The 20,754-nt window shown below is 54.8% G+C and overlaps 1 protein-coding gene across 6 annotated transcripts in view; it reads left to right on the forward strand.

The window, feature by feature from the left end:
* Positions 1 to 1,992: 1,992 nt before the first annotated feature.
* The window catches only part of ARHGAP22 (Rho GTPase activating protein 22), a 173,421-nt gene continuing 154,659 nt past the window's right edge, over positions 1,993 to 20,754 (forward strand). For 5 of the 6 annotated variants that reach the window (XM_058671123.1, XM_012926400.3, XM_058671128.1 and 2 more), the window contains exon 1: positions 3,979 to 4,687. In XM_058671123.1, coding sequence (XP_058527106.1) covers positions 4,636 to 4,687 — 52 coding nt within the window. In that variant the 5' untranslated portion in view covers positions 3,979 to 4,635. Of the gene's footprint in view, positions 2,078 to 3,978; positions 4,688 to 20,754 lie in introns of those variants that run through there. The other variant, XM_058671124.1, reaches the window with a different exon arrangement.

Below are 20,754 nucleotides of genomic sequence, written 5' to 3' on the forward strand. Positions count from 1 at the left end.
CTGCACGCCCTCTCTCTACCCAGATCCACCTGGCACACAGGGAGTTGAGAGTGGAGCAGAGCCTGGGCTGTTGGGTGGGCTCTGGGTCCTGGCTCAGACCAATCCTAGCAGGCTGCGCAGTGGCTTCAAAGGTGCACCTGTAGGCCTCCCCTCGGGCCCAGCCCTGAACCGCACAGAAGTAGAAGCTAACCCAGGCAACTTCGCTACATCTTCTGAAGCGAACAGAACCCCTCTGCGCGAGCCCGTGACCCCAAGCCGCTCCCAGCCAGGGCCTGCTGGGACCCCAAGCCAGAACCCAACCCGGCAGCCATGTGCTCGGCGCGCCATCTAGTGGCCACGACTGCCAACTACAGCCGGAATTTTTGGATCCCCATAGAGATGCATTCAAATATTCTACTCCTCTGTAGTAAGAAGTATTTCTCAAAAAAAGAACATGGAAACAATCCGTGCGTCCAAGAATTGACACGTAAAACCGTTTCTACCTTGCCCATGCTTGTAATGACTACGAAAACAAGACGACTTTGCTATGCACTAAATAAAAAACACCCTCCCTCTAAATCAAATAGCGTGGCTGCTGAGGCCCAACGACTTGTTGGCCAGATCCAGCCCGGTAACCTTGGTGGCCGTCTTGGCTTCCCCCCTTCCCCAGCTCCAACTTGCGCTGCTTATTTTATGCAAACAACTGGGGACAGTTTCCAGGTCCTGAATAGGGTTGTGGGTTCCTTACACCTGGGAGGACCCTAGGAGGCACGCAGGGCTTGGCCACTATCTGGCTGCTGCCCCACACTCACTAAGCATGGAAGGACAACTGGGGGCTGGCACCCGTCGTGTGAATGGATAACAACGCATGCTTATTCCCCCCGAAGGTGCTGGGAGGTGGGTCTGAGGCCTGATGCTCACCTATGCTGCTGGTGATGGAAGAAAGCCTGGGGCTGAGACGGGAGATCTCCCCTCTGTCCAGATGGCCTCTGTGAACCCCTGTGGTGGCCCGAGCATATGGATAAAGCTCATTTCTGGCCAGTGACCCCTCCTGGAGGCCTGGAACTCAGTTTCCAGCGCAGTCCCAGTGGCGATGGGACGATGGGGACCAAGGGCAGCCCCACCTCCACCTCTCCACCTGGGTCTCCTGAGCCCTGTCCCACCCCCAGGAGTGGACCGTATGCCACCTTCTCCTCCCACCCCCTGCCCTACTCCCGGGGGCCTGTAAGTGGTGGCAGGCAGGCAGCAGGTCACCCTAGTGATCAGGGCCCGTGACATCACTGCCCAGATGCCCAGTCATGCTCTCCCAGGCTGCCTGCCAGTCCTGGGGCAACTACGGCTGCCTCGCTCAGCAGGAACCAGAGTGCAGAGGCCGTGCCGAGCTCAGGTGAGTGCAAGGAGGGTCCAGGCAGAGAGAAGGGGGCTTTGTCCCTGTTCCTCCTCGGCTAGGCCCCACAGGGAGGCCAGGTTAGGGAGGGCTGCCCCCTGCTTCCTTCCTGTGCCCTGTTTACCCAGTGGCAGTGCTGCCACCCCGAAGCCATGGAGGAAAAACTCCGAAGCTTTCTGGCCTCAGTTTACCACATCTGTGAAGTGGGGAGACCTGGGGTGGGGAGGCAGGGGAGGAGCCTTGGGAAGTGGTTCAGAACCCTTCTAACGTCGAGGGCTGCTTCCGAGGCTCGGGCTTCCTGGGCACCCCAAAAAGACACCAAAGAGAAGGACCAGAAAGCCCCCAGGAGCCCCACAGCACGTGGCCCAGGGGAGGGTGGGGCGCGCCCAGGCTTGGGCACCCCGAGGCTGCGCACGAGGGAGGGAGGCGGCTGGTGCAACTGCGAGAGCTTCGCCGGGTGCCCGGCAGGGGCCGCACTGCGCCCGCGCCAACGGCGGCGCGTCCCGCCCGGCCCTTCCCGGCACAGGCCTCCCGGCACAGGCCTCCGGGCCCGGAGCGCCTGAAGAGCCGCCGCCTGGAGGAGGCCCCGAGGATGCTCAGCCCGCGCGCCTGGGCGCCCCGGCCTGGCCTGCTCCCCTGTGGCATGGCGGGCGAGGAGAGGACAGGAGGCTGGGAGGCCGAGGAAGGCGCGGAAGAAGGCGCCTCAGGCCGGTGAGCACGCACAGGCCGCTCCCCGCGACCCTGCCTTCCGCGCAGGCGGGCAAAGGGGAGCCCCTGGGCGCCCCGGCCTGGCCCGCTCCCCTGTGGCATGGCGGGCGAGGAGAGGACAGGAGGCTGGGAGGCCGAGGAAGGCGCCCCAGGCCGGTGAGCACACACAGGCCGCTCCCCGCGACCCTGCCTTCCGCGCAGGCGGCCAACCCCTGGGCGCACCCATGGCCCTCCCAGTCCCCCTCACTCACGGTGGTCCTGAGGGTCCCCCCTCCGGGTGCTGGCTGGTGGGCTGACTGACTGAGGAACGCTGCGGCCTCCCTGGCGTCTCAGCAGCTGGGCCTGGGCTCCCCTGGAAGTGGGCTCCCCATGCTCCCAACCCCCATGACCCTTCTTCTTGAGCCCAAGGCCTCTCACCCTGGACGGTGTGCTCCCTGGCTCTCTCTTATACCATCCCATGCAACCCCCGCCATCCGCCCACCCCATGGAATGACAGCCAGCGGCTGTGGCCAACCAGAGCATCTCATTGGTTGGGATTGGGTAGGTGGCCCTGAGGCTAGGGCAGGGCTGCAGGAAGAGAGAGACCTGTAGGCTCCTGAAGCCCCTTTCGGCATTTTAGAGAAGGGCATGTTATTGGATCTGAAGTGGACGCCCCAGAAACAGACCGGGAGACTCAGAGAACAAACCCATAGGATCAAACTGCTGCATCCAGCCACGGCTGAAGCGCACTCCAGGACGTCCTGGAGGGCCAGCCAACAGTTGGCACACCTGCACCCCAAATCAGGGTGACCCTTCCCAATTCCGTCTTCCTTTGCTGAGGTGCCATGGCGACACGTTTGTGACGGCTTCAGCACTTGGGTTCCTGCCACCCTGGAGGAAGACCCAGATGGAATTTGCAGTCTCACTAACTCCCATGGGCCCAGTCCTGGCTGCTGGTGGCATGTAGGGCCTGAACGAGCAGATGGAAGATCTCTCTGTCTCTCTGCTTCACATATAAAAAGGGGGCTTTGTTTTCCTTAAGGAGCCAGTAAATTAATTAATTTATTTATTTATTTATTTATTTATTTATTTTTAAGATTTACTTGGTTTTATTGGAAAGGCAGATTTACAGAGAGAAGGAGAGACAAAAAGATTTTTCCATCCTCTGGTTCACTCTCCTTGTGGCTGCATTGGCTGAAGTTGCGCCCATCTGAAGCCAGGAGCCAGGAGCTTCTTCTGGGTCTCCCACGCAGGTGCAGGGTCCCAAGGCTTTGGGCTGTCATTGCTTTCCCAGGCCACAAGCAGGGAGCTGGATGGGAAGTGGAGCAGCCAGGACATGAACCGGCACCCATATGGGATCCCAGCACATGGCAAGGTGAGGACTTTAGCCACTAGACTACTGCGCTGGGCCCCATGTCCTTTTTTTTATTATTATTATTTTTAAAGATGTATCTTTTTATTGGAAAGGCAGAGTTACAGAGAGGAGAATCAGAGCCACATCCTCCACCCTGGTCCACCCCACAAATGGCCCCTCGTCTGGCTCGCGGCTGCCCCTTGCTCCTGCGCTGTCTTCCCTCCAGCGCTTGCCCAGGACCTCGCACGCAGCTGTCCTGGACCGTTCCCCAGAGGCCCAGCCTCGCCTCCCGTGTGCTGTCCAGGAGCTCCCCTAAGGCGTGAGCTGATGCAGCCCCAGGTCCTGCCCTTCACCCCCTACCCCTTACTCTGTGCTGAGACAGCCCTAACCATCCTCAGAGCCTGGGGTTAGGAAGAGTGCTGACTGTGCCTGCCTCACAAGCTGTACTAGCTCAGGGCAACAGAGCCAAGAGATCTGCGGGGAGTCAGGAAGAATGTTCTGGAGCTCGCCCTCCCTGGGGCTGCGTCTGTGCCTTCCGGATGTGTGTGAGCCCACCCCAGGGATGCCGACGGCGGCCCCTGCAGCCTGGGCTGACTCAGGACCCAGTGTCCTGGTCGATGGCTGCGGATGGGAATGGCGCCAAGTCGGAGCTGAGTTCCCCTCAGCCAGCCGCTGGAGCTGAAATGGGGAAGCCACACTTTCTGACCTGAGAGTGGAGCCCGTATCCTCCGCCCCCACTAGCAGGAGTGCCATGCACTTTTGCCGTCTCTGCCATGTTTGCATGCCTGTTTCAGGCTCCCAGCTGAACTGAAGAAGTGCAGTCTGCCATGACGGTAGTGGCGGGGTGGGCGGCGAGGAAGGGGTTATTTATGAAGCTTCTACTTCTGCACTGCCTCCCCAGTCCTCTGCCAGCTCTGAGAGACGGCGTGATTGTTCCCATTTCACAGATTTGAGGAACTGAAACCCAGGGGACCAGGACCTCCCTCCTCCTCCTCCGGGCCAGGCCATTCAAGGGTGGCTGGGTCCATTGCCTCACAGGAACTACTGCGTCCTCCAGTTTGTAGTCCCAACGAGTGTCAGATGAAGCACACGCGAATGCTGCTTCTTTTCTGTAGATGTGGATCGCCCAGGACTGGAAAACAGGAGCAGGTGCGTGAGCCCAGGCTGAGGCCGGCTCTCTACGTCAAGGCTGCGGGAGTGATCCGTGCCGCCTGCCACCTGCTCCAGGATGCTGCCCACCGCTGCCAGCCGCAGGAGGACGTTTGCAGCCAGATACTTCAGTAAGAATTGCGTCCTGCTCGGTGTGGGGGAGGGCTCACCTCTGCTCCTGACTCCTCGCTTCAGGGCTAGCGATAGGAGGAGGGGCTCACCCAAGGCCACCAGAGAAGCCGCCTTGGCGTTGTGTGAGCTGAGAGCCCTTTGTGATGTCTGGGGTCCTGCACTCTCTCAGCTCCTGGGCTGCTGACCCTTGCCGTGGGCCAGTGGCCCCCATGGCGGGCTGCTTGCTGACAGTGCTTTTTGGCACAACATGATGGTTGAGATGCAGGGGGCTCCTCTGAGGGGACTGGGAGGCATGGTGGGCACCTCTGAGGGGACTGGGGAGTTTGGGAGGATATCCTGTCTCCCACAGACCACAGGGGAAGCTGGGCAAGTCTCTTCGGGGGCAGCTGTACAGCCTGGGGTAGCTCTGGATGTCAGCAGCTGCAAGGAAAAGGGCCTGGGATGAAACTTGGATAAAGGACAATGGCTATCTGTGTGGGCCACAGGCAGGTGAGGCTGGCTGGGTCAGCCATGCAGGTGCTGACTGGCTAGTCAGCTGTCCAGATGTCAGCTGGCTGGGCTAGCTATTTAGATGTCAGCTGGCTGGGCCAGCTGTGCAGGTGCTGATGGCTGGGTCAGCTGTGCGGGTGTCAGCTGGCTGGGTCAGTTGTACAGGTGCCGGCTCACTGGACTGGCTGTCCAGATGTCAGCTGGATGAGCTGGCTGTGCAGGTGCTGATGGCTGGGTCAGCTGTGCGGGTGTGAGTTGCCTGGGTCAGTTGTGCAGGTACCGGCTCACTGGGCTGGCTGTCCAGGTGTCAGCTGTCTGAGCTAGCTGTGCAGGTGCTGGCTGAGCAGGCTATGAAGGTGAGAGAGCCAATCAAACCATGCCTGGTTGGGACCTGTGACCTCCACAGCTGGCAAAGACTGAAATCACGGATGTGGCAGATGTGCAGCCACAGTGCCCAGCCTGGCACCACGGCTGCTGCTATGGCTGCAAGAGCTTTGAGCGCTCTCCCAGGCTCCTCCGCCATGGGTTTCACTGGTCAGAGTGGACCCTGAGTGCCTGCCAATGGTTTGAAGTCTCAGATGGATGTAGCGTGCAGCCAGGGTCAGAGGCAGAGAGCTGAGTTCAGAAGGGCTCAGGCCAGACCAAGCAGCCACCCTTTGCTGGGGTCTGGGTGGGTGTTTGTGAGGATGGGGAGTGGATTTCCGTGCACACAAAAATCTGGTTGGGCTGGGAGCCAGGACACCTGGATGTCTGACCCTCTGGGTTGGGCTTATGCTGTGGACGCGTCTCACACCATACGCTCTTTGGCTCTCCTTTTCCAAACCTGAAAGCCAGGGATGAGAGGCAGCTTTTTGCTCTGTTTTGGGGTTAAAAATCACAGATATTTTCTCTGAGCTGGGATGCAGCAGCAAACAATGAGAAAGGCAGTGTCCCTGCTTTTGTGGAAGGTTCCAGCCACCGTGAAACAACTCAAGAGGAGGAAGGCACAATTCTTTGCAGAAGGACCAAGGAAGTCTGACACCAGATGGCTGAATTCTAAGAACCAGATTGAATCAGTGTTCGGATGAAGGTGTGATGCGGGTGACATAAAAGGACCGTGTTGAAGAGAAAGAGGCACAGGGAATTCGTACCTTCACAGGGTTGTGCAGCCACATCTGTCGGCCCACGAAGTACTTTCCTCACACATACCCATGTCTCCACCCAGTGCCTGGCAGCCACCCATCTGTGTTCTGTCTTTCTGTCCTATTCTGGGCATCATGCAAATACGATGTTTTCGGCAAGGTTCATCTGTGATGTCACACACACCAGAATGCTTGGTCAATTCCGTTAAGTTGTACATGAGGAGCTGATCTCAAACTTGTTGACTGCTTTTTAAAATGCGTTTTGTTTATCTGAAAGACAAAGTTAGAGGAAGACATCTTCCATCCACTGGTTCACTCCCCAAATGATCTCAACATCTAGGATTAAGCCAGGCCTAACCCAGCAGCCTTGAATTCCATCCAGCTCTCCCACATAAGTGCAGGGGTCCAAGCGCTTGGGCCGTCCTCCCCTGCTTTTCTAAGAGCCTTAGCAGGGAGTTGGATGGGAAGTGAAGCAGCCGGGACTCATGCTTGTACTTGTATAGGATGCTGGTCTTTCAAGCAGCAGTTTAACCCGCTTCACCATGCCTATCTACCTTTTGACAACATGATAAGAATGGACTGGCAATGCCCGGAACATCTCAGAAAATGGAGGATTTGACCTGTCCAGGGGTGAAGTCTCCCTCCAGGGAATGCTCCCTGATGTCAGGAGGCCAGGGGACCTTGGGGGAACCTGAGCAGGGAAGCAAGACATAGAGACTCTGGACAGAACTGTTAGGAGGGAAGAGGTAGTAAGAGAGGAAGGGTAGGTGGATGTCACATTGAAAAAGTTGGGTTGTATCTCTGCCGTGGGGTGTGAGGTCAGCTCTTGCCTGTAGGTTTCACTGCCCTTGGCCCTGCTGTCTCTTCTCAGTAACATCTGTCACTTGCTGGAGGTGTCCCGTGGAGTCCCATGCCTCTCCCTACCGCCGCCCCAGCCCAGACCATCATCTCTGGCTGTGACCTCCCCTCACTGGGCCCCAGTGCCACTCAGCTCTGGGCACTGGCCACACCAGCCTGCCCGCCAGGCCTTTGCCCTATCTGCCCACACAGCCACCTGGTTCATGAACTCCCCGCTTCTGACTTTTAATCCAACCCTCACCTCCCCAAGTGTTCCTGCACCACCTGGTGGCATCAGAGAAAGGGTGGAGTGCCACCAATGCTGGGTGGCTGTGGGACAGGTAGTCCCTGGGGAGGGCACCTAGGAGATGGGTCAGGGGAAGGAGCTTGCAATGGGTGTGACTCAACGACCCAGCAGATGGGAGAGCCCTGAATTCAGCGAGGTCATTGAAGGTACATCACACTCCACTCACACCTGCCACTGGCCCAGCCACTCACCAGCATCAGGGAACTGCACTACCACATGCCTACAACTTCTTTGAAAGAATTACAGCAAGCAAGAGACCTTCCATTCACTGGTTCATTCCTCAGATGGCCAGAGAATGCAGTCCTGGTCTCCCGCAAGGATGTCAGGGAGCCCAGTTCCCGGCACCACTGCTGCCCCCTCTGCATGGGCAAGGCAGCTGGAGCCAGGAGCTGCAGTTGGCATGGGCTGTGGCCATCTTATCCATGAGGCTAAATGCCTGTTGTTTTTCTTCATAGCACTTGTCGTTATCATATTGATGTTTAAGTCACATTGGATACAATTTACCCTTTCTCAGTACATGATTCATTGATGTTTAATAGCCTTACCATTGTAATTTTTAAAAGATTTGTTGGTATTTTATTTGAAAGGCAATTTAGAGCAGGGAGAGAGAGACAAGAGAGTGAGAAAGATCTTCCATCCACTGCTTCACTCCCCCACAAGCTGCAACAGCCAGGACTGGGCCAAACCAGACAGGAGCCATCCACATCTCCCGAGTGGCAGCGTTCCAAGACTTCCCGTTCTGCTGGCTTTAGATTTGGTTTCTGGTTTTTCTGGCTTGTTAAGGTGAAAGCTTGGGTTGTTATATCTGAGCAGTTCCATTCTGGCTTAGCTGCCCTTCCCTCCCCTGCCAGATCTCCCGAGAATTCCCTTGTGGCCTACCTAATGCAAACACACAAGGTACATGACAAAACCTGTCACACAACCATCTTTTGTTAGTGGAAGCCTGTGGAATGTTGGAAGCTGTTCTGAGCCCCTAGCAGTAGTGGATGGGCAGAGCAGGGAGAGGCCAGAGTAGGGGGACCTATAGGCCAGGAGGCCATTGGAAGTCCCAGGAGAGGGCCAGGTAGAAGCGAGGCCAAAACAGTGGCGGGGAAGTCTGAACATAAGAAGGTGAAATTCACGGGGCTTGGTGGCTGACTGGATGTGGCAGGTAAAGGCAGAAGGAGGCAAGTTAAGGCCCAGTGTCTGGGAGGGCAGATGTGCCACTGATGGAAGAACATGCGTCTGAAGAAATGAGTGCGTAGAGGATGCAGAACTGGGGGCCAGGAAAGTATAGGCCTCATAGCAGAGGTGGAGTGCAGACAAGAGATGGGCCTAGACACGAGACACGGGGTTTGGCTGCATGGGGGTCCCCCAGAAGCCTGTGCTCTGAGACCTGCTGAGGGCTAACTGTGGCTGCCAGGCTGCTCTCATCCAGTGAGGAGGAAGGAGGACAGGGCCCCAGTGAGCCTGCACTGCCGCCCCAAGCTCTGCTTCCTCCTGCTTCCGGGTGGGGGTAGGATGTCAGGTGGGGACTGGCCTGCCAAGGCCCCTGTCCCTGGCTTGCTTCTCCCTGTAGCTTCACGCAGTTGTCCCTCTGTGTGTGGGCGGGGGTGGGTGGGAAGGTCCTGCTTTCCTTGAAGGACATGGGTCACTTGGGATACTGGGATAAGCATCATGAAAGACTATGTCTCCAGGCACAGCCGCACTCGGAGTGACTGGGGCCGAGGACCTGGGCAGGGGGAGTTTGGAGGTGTGCAGTTCGGCACTCTTGCTTTCCTGGGCTCTGAGCTGCCAGCCCTGTGGGATAGTGGAGAGTCTGTACGTGGGGCAGGTGTGTTGTGAGAAAGAGAGTTAACCCCTCACCTGCAACACCAGCATCCCGTTTCAGAGTACAGGTTCAAATCCAGGCTGCTCCACTTCTGATGCAGCTCCCTGCTCACATGCCCAGGAAAACAGCAAAAGATGACCCAGTTGTTTGGAGTCCTGTGCCCATATAGAGTTTCAGTGTAGCCTGGGCCAATCCTGGCTGTTGGAACATTTGGGGAATAAGATCTCCCTTTCTTTTCCCTCTCTAAGTGTTGATATCCTTTAAAATAAGTAAATAAGTAAATACACTTTTTTTTTTCATTTGACCTGGGAGGCAGCAGTGATAGGTTAAGTGCTTGGGTCACTTACCATCGTCATGGGAGACCCAGATGGAGCTCCCAGCACCCGGCCGCAGCCGGTCCCCATCCCAGCTGCGGTGGCCATTGTAGGGAATAAAAAAGTGGATAGAAGATCTTCCTCTTTCTACCACTTTGCTTTCCAAAGAAATCCCTACATCCTTACAAATAACTGAAGAGTCCGTGCCAAAGAGGTAGCTGTGCAGACACCTTGGGGAACTTCTGGACGGATGGTCGCTCAGCCAGACCTGCCCGCCAGGACCGGGCCAGGCCGCGGCCACGGAACCAGAGCCAGCTGGGTTAGCGGCTTTCCCTTCTGAGAGCAGCAGCTTCCGCCAATGATTCGTTTTCCTGTCCATCTGGGATGAGTGACCTCACCCCGAGGCTGGTTGTGAAAGGGGCACACCGCAGCACCGTCCGGTCCCCCGCTGCAGGCTGGCTGAGGCTCCCCAGCTCTGTGGGGACAGAGGCCTTCTCCTTGTGGTCCACATACGGGAGCAGACCACCAGGGCTCTCTCAGAGAAGTTCAAGATATCGGTCATCCTGTCACCTGACCATTGTCCACAGCCCTTTCCTGCTGGGCTGTTATCTTCCTACTTCCTAATTGTTGAACTCTCTGTTTAGTGGAGCACTAAGCCATAGACTATAATATGAATAAAATATATGTTCTTCAGTGCTAGTATTGCAGCACAGTGGGTTAAGCTGCTACCTGTGATGGCAGCACCCCACATGAGCACAGGTTTGAGCTCTGGCTGCTCCACTTCCAATCCAGCTCCCTGCCGATGCGCCTAGGAAAGCAACAGAAGATGATCTATGAACATGTACCCCTGCCACCCATGTGGGAGACCTGGATGGAGTATAAAACAGGATTAAAATGGCTCAAATTCCTCTGCCTTGTCTGAGGAGAAAACAGCTGTTTCATCGAAAGACCTTGGACTCACACTTGGAGATTGGAATGAGAAAGGTGACTTTGCTTTGGTGTGAATAAATGTTAAAATCCAAGCCCACAAGGCATTCTCCAAACCATCACGGAAAATGTGTATTATGAAAAAAAATACACATGAATTTCAAACAGTTTTATGCCCATAAAGTCAACATATTTATAATTTCATTTTTGCCTGCCATTGTTGAAGTGCTCTAATTTTTATTTTGATGTATTTATCCTATCTGAAAGGCAGAGAGAGATACAAAGACAGAGGAAAAGAGAGAAATCTTTCATCCACTGGTTTACATCACAGTTGTCTAAAACAGCCAGGGTTGGACCAGGCCAGCTTCAGGAGCCAGCAGTTCAGGCCAGACCTGCCCATGGACCAGGCCAGCTGTGGGAGCCAGCAGTTCAGGCCAGACCTGCCCATGGACCAGGCCAGCTGTAGGAGCCAGCAGTTCAGGCCAGACCTGCCCATGGACCAGGCCAGCTGTGGGAGCCAGCAGTTCAGGCCAGACCTGCCCATGGACCAGGCCAGCTGTGGGAGCCAGCAGTTCAGGCCAGACCTGCCCATGGACCAGGCCAGCTGTGGGAGCCAGCAGTTCAGGCCAGACCTGCCCATGAGCAGCAGGGACTCAGTTACCTGAACAAAACCACTGTCATCCTGGTTATGCATTCAGTGGTGCTGGGACTCCAACCCCAGCCTTTTGGTAGAGCATACGGGTGTCTCACCTGGCATTTTAGCCACCACACAAAGCACCCCCTCTGTATCTTTATTGTTTTCTGTATGAACAGAAACACAATTGTGTTTTCTTTTTTAAAGCTTTATTATTTATTATTGGAAAGATAGATGTACAGAGAGGAAGATCTTTCATCAGCTGCTTCACTCCCCAACTTGCCACAGTGGCCGAAGCTGAGCCCAGCTGAAGCCAGGAGCCAGGGGCTTATTCCAGGTCACCCACACAGGTGCAGCGTCCCAAGGCTTTGGACCATCTTCTACTGCTTTCCCAGGTCACAAGCAGGGAGCTGAGTGGGAAGTGGAGCAGCCAGAGCATGAGTGGGTGTCCATATGGGATCCTGGTGCTTGGACATGGAAGACTAGCCAATGGAGCCATTGTGCCAGGCCCACATATGCAATTGTAATGTGTGTATCATTTGTCAGCCACCTCTAAAGCCAGATGACGTCCACCTTCCATCAGTCACCAGGAGCCTACTGGCCTTTCTGTGATGGAGACTGCATCCCCTGGGACATAGACTGACAGGAAGATCAACCGGGAGCCATTTATTGAGGTGGATGCCCATGGCCAGGGTAGGAGGCAGGCCTGGGCAGAGAGGGAGGGATGGGAGTGTGGTGCAGGCCCGACTGCCTTGGCCAGCACCACTTTAGCTCCAAGACTGCCTGAATCAATGCAAGAAGGCCAGGCTGTATGTTCCACAGAGGCGGGTCACGGGGCAGCTCCCCACTGGGGAGGGAATGGATCCTACGGGAGGATGTTGGCAGCGGAGTGGAAGTGAGGGCCGCGTGACAGCAGCTGCGAGTCAGAAGTCACGGCAGCGGATCTCTGCACTGTGGCTGTCATGGACAATGCCACGGACTCATCAGTCCCTAAGACATAATCTCCCAGGGATGGACACTCAGGTCGCGGTGTGCCTTACACATAAGGAAGCTGACCCTTCTTTTGTCACCGTGGTCAGTCAAAGGTTACGTACGTCTCTTGGGGGAGGGGTGGGAAGGTGGGACCTGTGTCCTCACTGCGAGACACCATTGCCCCCCATCCTATACACACATCCCAGAAGGTGATCCCACAAGGCTACCTACCACAAGGCGATGGGCAGGGCTGCAAATATGTTTTTGTGATGAAATCATTGTGGCTGTGCACGCACTTTGGCCATAGATTGCTGAGGCCACAGCTCAGTGACTTCCACAAGGACCTTCTCCTTTGATGGTGCTGGGCAGACTGGCCAGGAGGAACCCAGTGCTTTGAAAGCAACTCCTGGGCCTCAGCAGCAAAGAGATGGAGCCCACAGAACGCATTCAGCTCTTTGCTCTGGTGCCGCATGATGGACACATGTGCCTGCAGCCCGGCACAGCCATGCACAGGACCCACCTGTATTGCTCGAGCCAGCAGGCGGGTGCCGCCATGCCAGCCACTGATGAAGCACATGTTCTCCCACCTCTGAACCTCACAATCTTCTCAAAACAGGAAGTAACCAACTCTCCCTGGGAACCCCTGCTCCCCTAGCAATGAGTGACCCAGAATCCCCAGGCCTGCTCATCAGATGGCAACTGCTGGGATTGTAGTTGTGCCCATTGCACTAAGGGTGAGCTCTGGCCCCTCCACTGTGTGCTCCTGGACCCGTTGGGGATGCTCCTGAGGCTGTGCAGGTACACAGCTGGGGAGGCAGGGTCATCTTGAATAGAGAGGTGGCTGGCCAGGCACTCCTGAAATCCCTAAAGCTTGATTCATCTGCCCCCAGTGCCAAGAAGACAAAGAGGCCAGATATCAGCCCAAATCTACAGGTGTAGCCATTGGCCCACCTTCTTTGGATTTCCTTCCCCTGCCCATGCACTGGGATCCTATCTTTTGCTTTAAAGCAGATTCTTAGAGGATGGACCATGAGTTCAGAAGGTGCCACCAAGGGACCCTCTGGGGCATAGTTTTCAGAGCCTGAGCAGTATCAGTAGTCCTGATGAGATCTTGAGAAGAGGGTTTTTGTTGTTGTTGTTGTTTTTAAGATTTATTTATTTACTTGAAAACCAGAGTGGCAGGAAATGAGGAAGAGACAGAGCGTCCATCCACTGGCTCACTCTCCAAGTGGCCGCAACAGCCAGGCCTGGTCCAAGTGGAAGCCAGAAGCCTCGGTTTCCCCACATGTGTGGCATGAGCCCAAGCACTTGGGCCATCTTTCCTTGACTTCCCAGGCACATTGGCAGCCAGGACTCAAATAGGATCTAGCATATGGGATTATGGGATGTAGGAGCCTCAGGATGCAGCTTAGCCCACTGTGACACAACACCAGCCCCTTCTGAGAGTCCAGGATTCAAACCCAACACTCTGTGTCTTCTCCTTAGTAGGCTCCTGGAATGGGGGTAAATGTCTTGCAATCACTGGATCCAATTTAGGGGTGGGAGAGGGTGAAGGATGAAACAGAGAACTGGCTAAACTTCCTGTGGTGCTGGTTCAAGTGCCAGTTGCTTCACTTTTTTTAAAAAAGATTTATTCATTTTTCTTAGAAAGTCACATTTACAGAGTGAAGGAGAGACAGAAAAATCTTCCATCTGCTGGTTCACTACCCGGGTAGCCGCAAAGGCCAGAGCTGAGCTAATCCGAAGCCAGGAGCCAGGAGCTTCTTCCAGGTCTCCCGTATTGATGCAGGGATCCAATTACTTTTCCCAGGCATGTGAGGCAGGGAGCAGGATCAGAAGTAACACAAATGGGCCCAGTGCAGCAGCCTAGTGGCTAAAGTCCTTGCCTTGCATGCTCTGAGACCCCATATGGATGCCACTTCCTATCCTGGCTGCTCCACTTCCCATCCAGCTCTCTGCTTATGTATGGCCTGGGAAGGCAGTAGTAGACAGCCCAAACCCTTGGAAACCTGCACCCACATGGGAGACCTGGAAGAAGCTCCTGGCTTCAGCCTGACCCAGGTGGAAGTCTCTCTCTTTCCTTCTCTGTAACTGCCTTTCAATTAAATAGCGAATCCTCTTTTTAAACACAAGGAGCTGAGCAAGAAGCACTGTTCTTGCCTTTGGGCCTATGAGTCAGGCTCCCCCATCACCTGTCTGAGAGGGGACTGGCAGGTGCAAGGGACATCCCCACCCCCCTTCGCAAGGACGAAAATGGGACTGAGGGCCTCCTTGTCTCTTACAGATGTAGACAGGGGTGTGCAGTTTGGGAATCTGGTCGTTTTTTGTTTTGTTTGCAATGCATCTCTCAAAAAAAAGCATCAAAGGGCAAAATGGAAAACCATTTCAAGATCTCGCCTGGCTTCCTTTGTGGTTCTAAAACTGGACAACACTTTGTTCCATAACATGAGTGAGCATTCCAATGAGTTGAGCATAGGAGATTGGTTTTGTGGCTAAACAGTTCAGGGAATTCAGGGAAGAAAGCAGAAACAGAAACCAGACTAGTCATTTCAACGTGGCTTTCCTTGTAAGGTGAGGACAGAAAAAAAAAGGAGGAAGAGAAAAGTAACAGTTGGTCAACATTGGGTTCCTGCCTGTGGTTGTCTTTCTTTAAAAAGTGACAGCAGGGCCCAGCACGGTAGCCTAGCAACTAAAGTCCTCGCCTTGCATCTGCTGGGATCATATATGGGCACCAGCTCATATCCAGGTGGCCCCACTTCCCATCCAGCTCTCTGCTTGTGACCTGGGAAAGCAGCAGAGGATGACCCAAAGCCTTGGGACCCTGTGCCCACGTGGGAGAACTGGATGAAGCTCCTGGCTCCTGGCTTCGGATCAGCTCAGCTCAGCTCCAGCCATTGTGGCCATTTGAGTGGTGAACCAGCAGATGGAAGATTTTTCTCTCTGTCTCTCCTTTTCTCTGTAAATCTGACGTTGCAATAAAAATAAATAAATCTTTAAAAAAGAGTGAGAGCAGATGGATTTCATGATCCTGCCATGGTAAGCGGCCTGCTGGGGGATTGTCACTGATATTCAGTAGTCCTGACGTTTAGGAGGTCACATAACTGCTTAGCTTCAGCCTGGAGATAGGGAAGTTCAGTGTGCTCATTCAGTTTTGATTTTTTTTTTAAAGATTCATTTATTTTCACTTGAAAGAGAGATTTACAGAGAAGGAAAGACAGAGAGAAAGATCTTCAAGCTACTGGTTCACTCCCCAAGTAGCCACAACTGCTGGAACTGAGCCAAACTGAAGCCAGGAGCCAAGAGCCAGGAGCTTCTTCTGGGTGTCCCACATAGGTGCAGGATTCCAAGGACCTCAACTGCTTTCCCAGGCCACAGGCAGGGAGCTGGATAGGAAGGGAAGCAACTGGGACATGAACCAGTACCTATATGATATGCCGTCACTTGCAGGTGGAAGATTAGCCTGTTGGGCCACCATACCACTCCCTCTGACCCCTCCACCCCATTTTGATGTTTAGCCTGGTCTGCCAGTGCCCAGTTCAGAGCCATGGCCTCCTGTAAATCTATGGGAGTCAGCAGATGTATTTGCTCAGACGTCTGTCGGGCTAGATTTCCTGGCTTGAGCTCAGCCTCGGGGGAGTCTCCGTGTTGCAGGGTTGTGTCCCATGCACACACAGACATGTACAGTACTGGGGAGGCTGAGTATGCAGAAAACACTGCTCCCTTCTAGCCCTGGAGATGAGGCAAGCTCAGATCTTCCCTTCCCCAAGTTTGGCCCCAGCCAGAGGAAAGGTATGAGAGTGGGTGCTGGGAGGAGGCTCTGCTCCATCTGGTCTACCTCCTGCTGGCGTCTATGTCTTGAAAAGAAAGCCAGGACCCACTTCAAAATGCATGAGGAAATCGGCCGTTCTAGAAAGTTTGGCCCTTAGCTTGAGCCCTTGCAAATGTCAACTGTGCATCTTTGAAGCCAGCTTCTGAGTGGCAGCCTAGAGCGTAATGAGGCAGGTGTACGTCATGCTTAGGTTGCAAGTCCTACAGACACACAGACCTGGATTCCAACCCAGCCCACCTTGCCTTCCTGCACCATCTCCCTTAGCTGCACCCAGCCCCTCAGACAGACAAGGGGGTAGTAGTCATATCCAAGCCAGAGCAGGTTGAACCAAGGCACTTCTAAGAACCCACCTGTCCCCAAAAATGTGCTTTTAATATCACAACTATCCCCCCCCCTCTTGTGGAGGAAAGCAATAGGAAAAAGAGTTCATTACTGGTGACTTCCTCTATGACCTCACAGTCCTAGGAGGCCAGTGGTGTCCTTGTTTTAGAAAAGAGGAAGCCAGGGCAGAGTCCAGGTAAGTCTGAGCAGCACCACGGGTGTCCAGGTCTCCCAGCCATGTCACTGTGGCTGGAGGTACCCGTGCCGGTCTGGGCTTCCTGCTGGGGATCCTAGCTCCCCATCCACTGCTGCTAGGCAGGGGGAGGGTCCTAGGCTTGTCCAAGACTGAGGTCCGAGAATCTCCTCTGTCCACAGTGACCATGCTCTGTCCACTGAGAACTCTGGGGTCTTGGGGATATGGAATTACTGCCTAGAGACATCCACGGATAAGGCCACAGTATCTGTAGGTAAAGAATGAATCTTGAGGGACACCCAACAACAGGGCCACTGTACTAGCAGGTAAGCGAGGGGACTGAAACCTGGTGGTCTGGAAGGGAGAGACCTGAAGATATTTTTGGGTCAGACTGATGCACCAGCCCACATAGAAGTCCTGGCTTGGGCTTGTTAGCATGGAACATGGCTGACCACCACACACCAGCACACATGCAAGCTATGGCTGGGGGCCTGTCTGACAGGGCTAGATCCCAGTACCTCACAGTGACTGTTGGATCAGGGGATGGGTCACATTAGACTCGGCCATGACATCAACAGCATGCAAGAGAATCAGGTCTTGGGGTAGATTCTGTGGGGGATATGTGGGCCCAACCCTATGGAACTACAAGTCCCACTGGTTAGTTTGAGAGTTCGAATGGTGATGGGCTGAGCTAGCCGTGACCATGGAACTCACCAATGCTCACTGGTATTGTGGCTGGGGGCAAGCAGGGCAGCTCCAGGCTGCAACACCCACATGAACACCCTAAAACAAGGTGTGGTGCAGGCCAGGCCACACCAGCTCATACAAAGGCTGGGATGGATGGAGCAGGCCATGTTGGATAAGGGCTAAGCACCCACTGGCATGCGTGAGATCTGGGTCTGGGTGTGGCCCGAGCAGGAAAATCTGGGAAATTCCCCTAGCAGGTCACAGCTCCCATTGATGAGCACGTGGTCCAGGCCTGGGTGTTGGGCCGGCTGGGCACGGTAATTCCATCTGTCAGCAAGTGTGTGAGTTGGTTTTGGAAGGGGGTGGACTGGGCTTGGCCAAGCAAACCATAACCCACTAGCAAGTGCAGAAACCAGGATGGCGTGCAAGTCATGCTGGGCTAGGCTGCCACACCAACTGGTTTGCATAAGCCAGGGATGAGAGCAGACTGAGCAGGGCCAGGTTTCAACACCCATCAGCGAAAGTAGGAACTGGGGGCTGGCTGGCTGCAGCATCTGAAGGAAAAGGCAAAGATAGAGGAGGGACTATGTCAAGCTGGGTCAGAGCAACCACTGGTACGGGTGAGATCAGTGGCTGGGATCAGGCCTGGTTGGAGAGCTAAGGGAACACCTTGGCTGGGTTGTGGATCCCACTGATGAGCCTAGGGGTAAGTGGGGGGTGTGGTCTGGTCTGGATATGAATGCAGTCTCCCTCAGCACAGGTATGGATGGGGTCTGGGGCATGCAAGACTGGGCTAGACTCCAGAACCCGCTGGAGCTCATGAGCACCAAGATGGGTGCAGGATGGGCTAGGCTAGATCTCTGCCCCTGCTGAGCCATGCGTGAGCTGTGTCTGAGAATGGGCCAGGATTGGCTAGGGTGTAGCAACCCAACAAAAAGAACCAGAATGGGTGAGAGCCGGTCAGGAAAGGCCACTGCTCCAGCTAGGACAGGAGGTGGATTAAGTAGGGCTGGCTCATGGACCCACTGGTGTGCATGAGATCTGGTATTGGGAGAGGTTCTGATGGAGGAGCTTGGCAATTCCTCTGTTGGGACCACAGTCCCTGCAGGTGAGTGCAAGAACCAAGAAAGGGAGCAGCCCAGCCCAAACCAGGTTATGGTACCCATGGGCTTACCTTTGGCTTAGGTCTGGGGCAAGCCAGACTAGGCCAGTTCATATCACACCCCTGGCAAATCCGAGAGATAGAATAGTGTGTAAGTCATGCCAGGTTGGGCCACAATACCAGCCAGTTCACACTAGGGCCAGGACTGGGGGATGGCTGGTCTGGCTAGGCTGTAGTCCCCACCAGTATGAGCTGGAACTGGGGGCAAGTCGAGCCAGGCCAGGCTACAGCACCAACTGGCAAATGCCGAGCTGAGGCGGATCATGCCAGACTGGGCCACAGCACCCAGTCAGCACACGTGAGACCCGGGTGAATCCATGGGGGGATAGGGTGGCTGCAGGGAGATCCACTCCTGGGCCACTATTCCCACTGGTGAGCATGAGAGCTAGGACTGGGGGCAGACCAGGTTGGGCAGGGCTACAATACCTGTTGGTCTACATGTAAGCTGAATCAGGAACAAGCCAGGCTGGGCGGACTGTACCTATTGGTATATGCATAAGCCAGAGTGGGTCAGGGTTGGTTGGGCTTTGCCACAGCACCAGCTAGCAGATACTGGCACGGGGGGGAAACTGTCAAGCTAAACTGCAGAACCACCTGAAGAGTGCAAGATCCGGGAGTGGGAGTGGGCCAGTAGGGAAACCCTCTTGGGTTGCCACTCCAACTGGTAGCATGAGAACCAGCACTGGGACAGGCATGGCTAGACAGAGAGTGGCACCCTACAGCAAATGTGTGGGCTGGATAGTGGGGCTAGTTGGGTTGAACTAGGCTCATATCCCACTGGTTCATGTGGGGGCTTAGTGTGCAGTGGGCAGGATCAGGCTGGACTGCAACACCCACTAGTTTGTGTAGAAGACAGAGCTGGAGACAGCTGATCCAGGAATTGCAACTAACAGCGTGCATGTGGGCCGATTTGGGCGACGGACTGTGCCAGACCCTGAGTTGACAGGCACACACAAGAATCAGATCTGGGATCACTTCAGATGAAGTTTCTTTGGGAATCCCCCCAACTGAACCTCTGGACTCAGAACCCCAACCATGGGGTAAATTGCAGCTTCCATGGCCTGACCGTGGAGTGCCTGTGTCAGAGCTGGGCCTCAGTGGCTTAGATGGAGCAGTGGACAGCATATCCAGATGCACATGGAGGATATGGCAGTACACTGGAGCCTACAGAGAATACCTGGTACCATTACAGAGGGTGGAGGACAAAATGAATCAATGAACTACCCCTGCCAAAAGTTGGCAGTGAATACCTGGACACATGGAGACTCTAAGGTGGATTATGTCAGCCAGTGGATTCTGGAGAGATTTCATCATTATTGGAGTGGCAAGATTGGCAACAATACAGAACTACTGAACTATCAAAACCACTTGAGCAGGACCCTTGGAGCATGCCCCACAATGGGGACCCTGGGATGGTTGGGAGGCTGGGTATGGCTTCTCCTCTTATCTCTCCCCAGATACAGGAAGAAAAAAAGAATGTGGAAGCAATGGTCTCACCGACTTTCCTAAAGCCCTTGACCCTTTGCACCCTAATCAAATATGTAAAAAGTATCAAAAATAAAATCTATACACTGAAAAAAGGAAAGAAATGAGGAAGCCCAGGCCAGTGACCAGACCAAGTTCATGAAGCTGCCAAAGGCAGGTTAGAAGATCTAAATTCACCCCTCAGGAGCCACAAATGCCACATACCTTCTGTAACTTCCTGGGCCCCCTGACATGACTCCTTCCCGAAGTCCTCTGCCACTAGAGCCCGAAGAAGGCACAGCATCACCACCAGCACAGCCATAAGATGCCACCCGCCGTGCCCCGGACTTGGTCACCTGGGCATTGGTGTGCAGCTCCGTGACTGCTTTCAGGGAAGCTAAAGCTGCACTTTAGGTTGAACTTGATGACATTGCATCCTCCAAGCCACCTGTTCCCTAACCGGTTGGCTCCATGTAATTATTCCTGCTGACCCAGTCATAGCCTTGTGGACCTAGTGAGATCCCCAGGAAGGTGCCTAGCCCAATTCCCACCTTTCCAATGGGAGAACAGACTCAAGGAGGGGAAGTGCCATGGGCTGTTCAGAGGCAGGGGGAACTTGAACTCTGACAATGAGGCCTGAAATGTGGAAAGTCAGAGTTGAACGCCTGCGTTTTGACAAATGGTATCCAGAGTGTGTTTTCTCGCAGTGCTCCTGTGTCCAGGCTAGGGAGAGGAAAAAGAAGCTGGAGACACATTCACTGATTCATGCCAGCTCCAGCCAGCCAGCCACGCTCCTCCCAGGCTGAGCTGGGGTTGCAAGCCAGAAGTGACCGTAGAGGCCTGTTCCAGAAGAGGAACTGCACCCACATGCCCCGAGATGAAGTTGTATTTCATCTGCGCTGTGGCCACTGGGAACCTCAGGAAGTGGCATGTGCAGACCGATTTGACTTCCTCTTAAGAGCACGTGTGACTCAGTGACCCGAGAATAGCCTCCCCGTG

This window comes from Ochotona princeps, chromosome 13 (genome assembly GCF_030435755.1).
Source record: "Ochotona princeps isolate mOchPri1 chromosome 13, mOchPri1.hap1, whole genome shotgun sequence".
NCBI classification, from domain to species: domain Eukaryota; kingdom Metazoa; phylum Chordata; class Mammalia; order Lagomorpha; family Ochotonidae; genus Ochotona; species Ochotona princeps.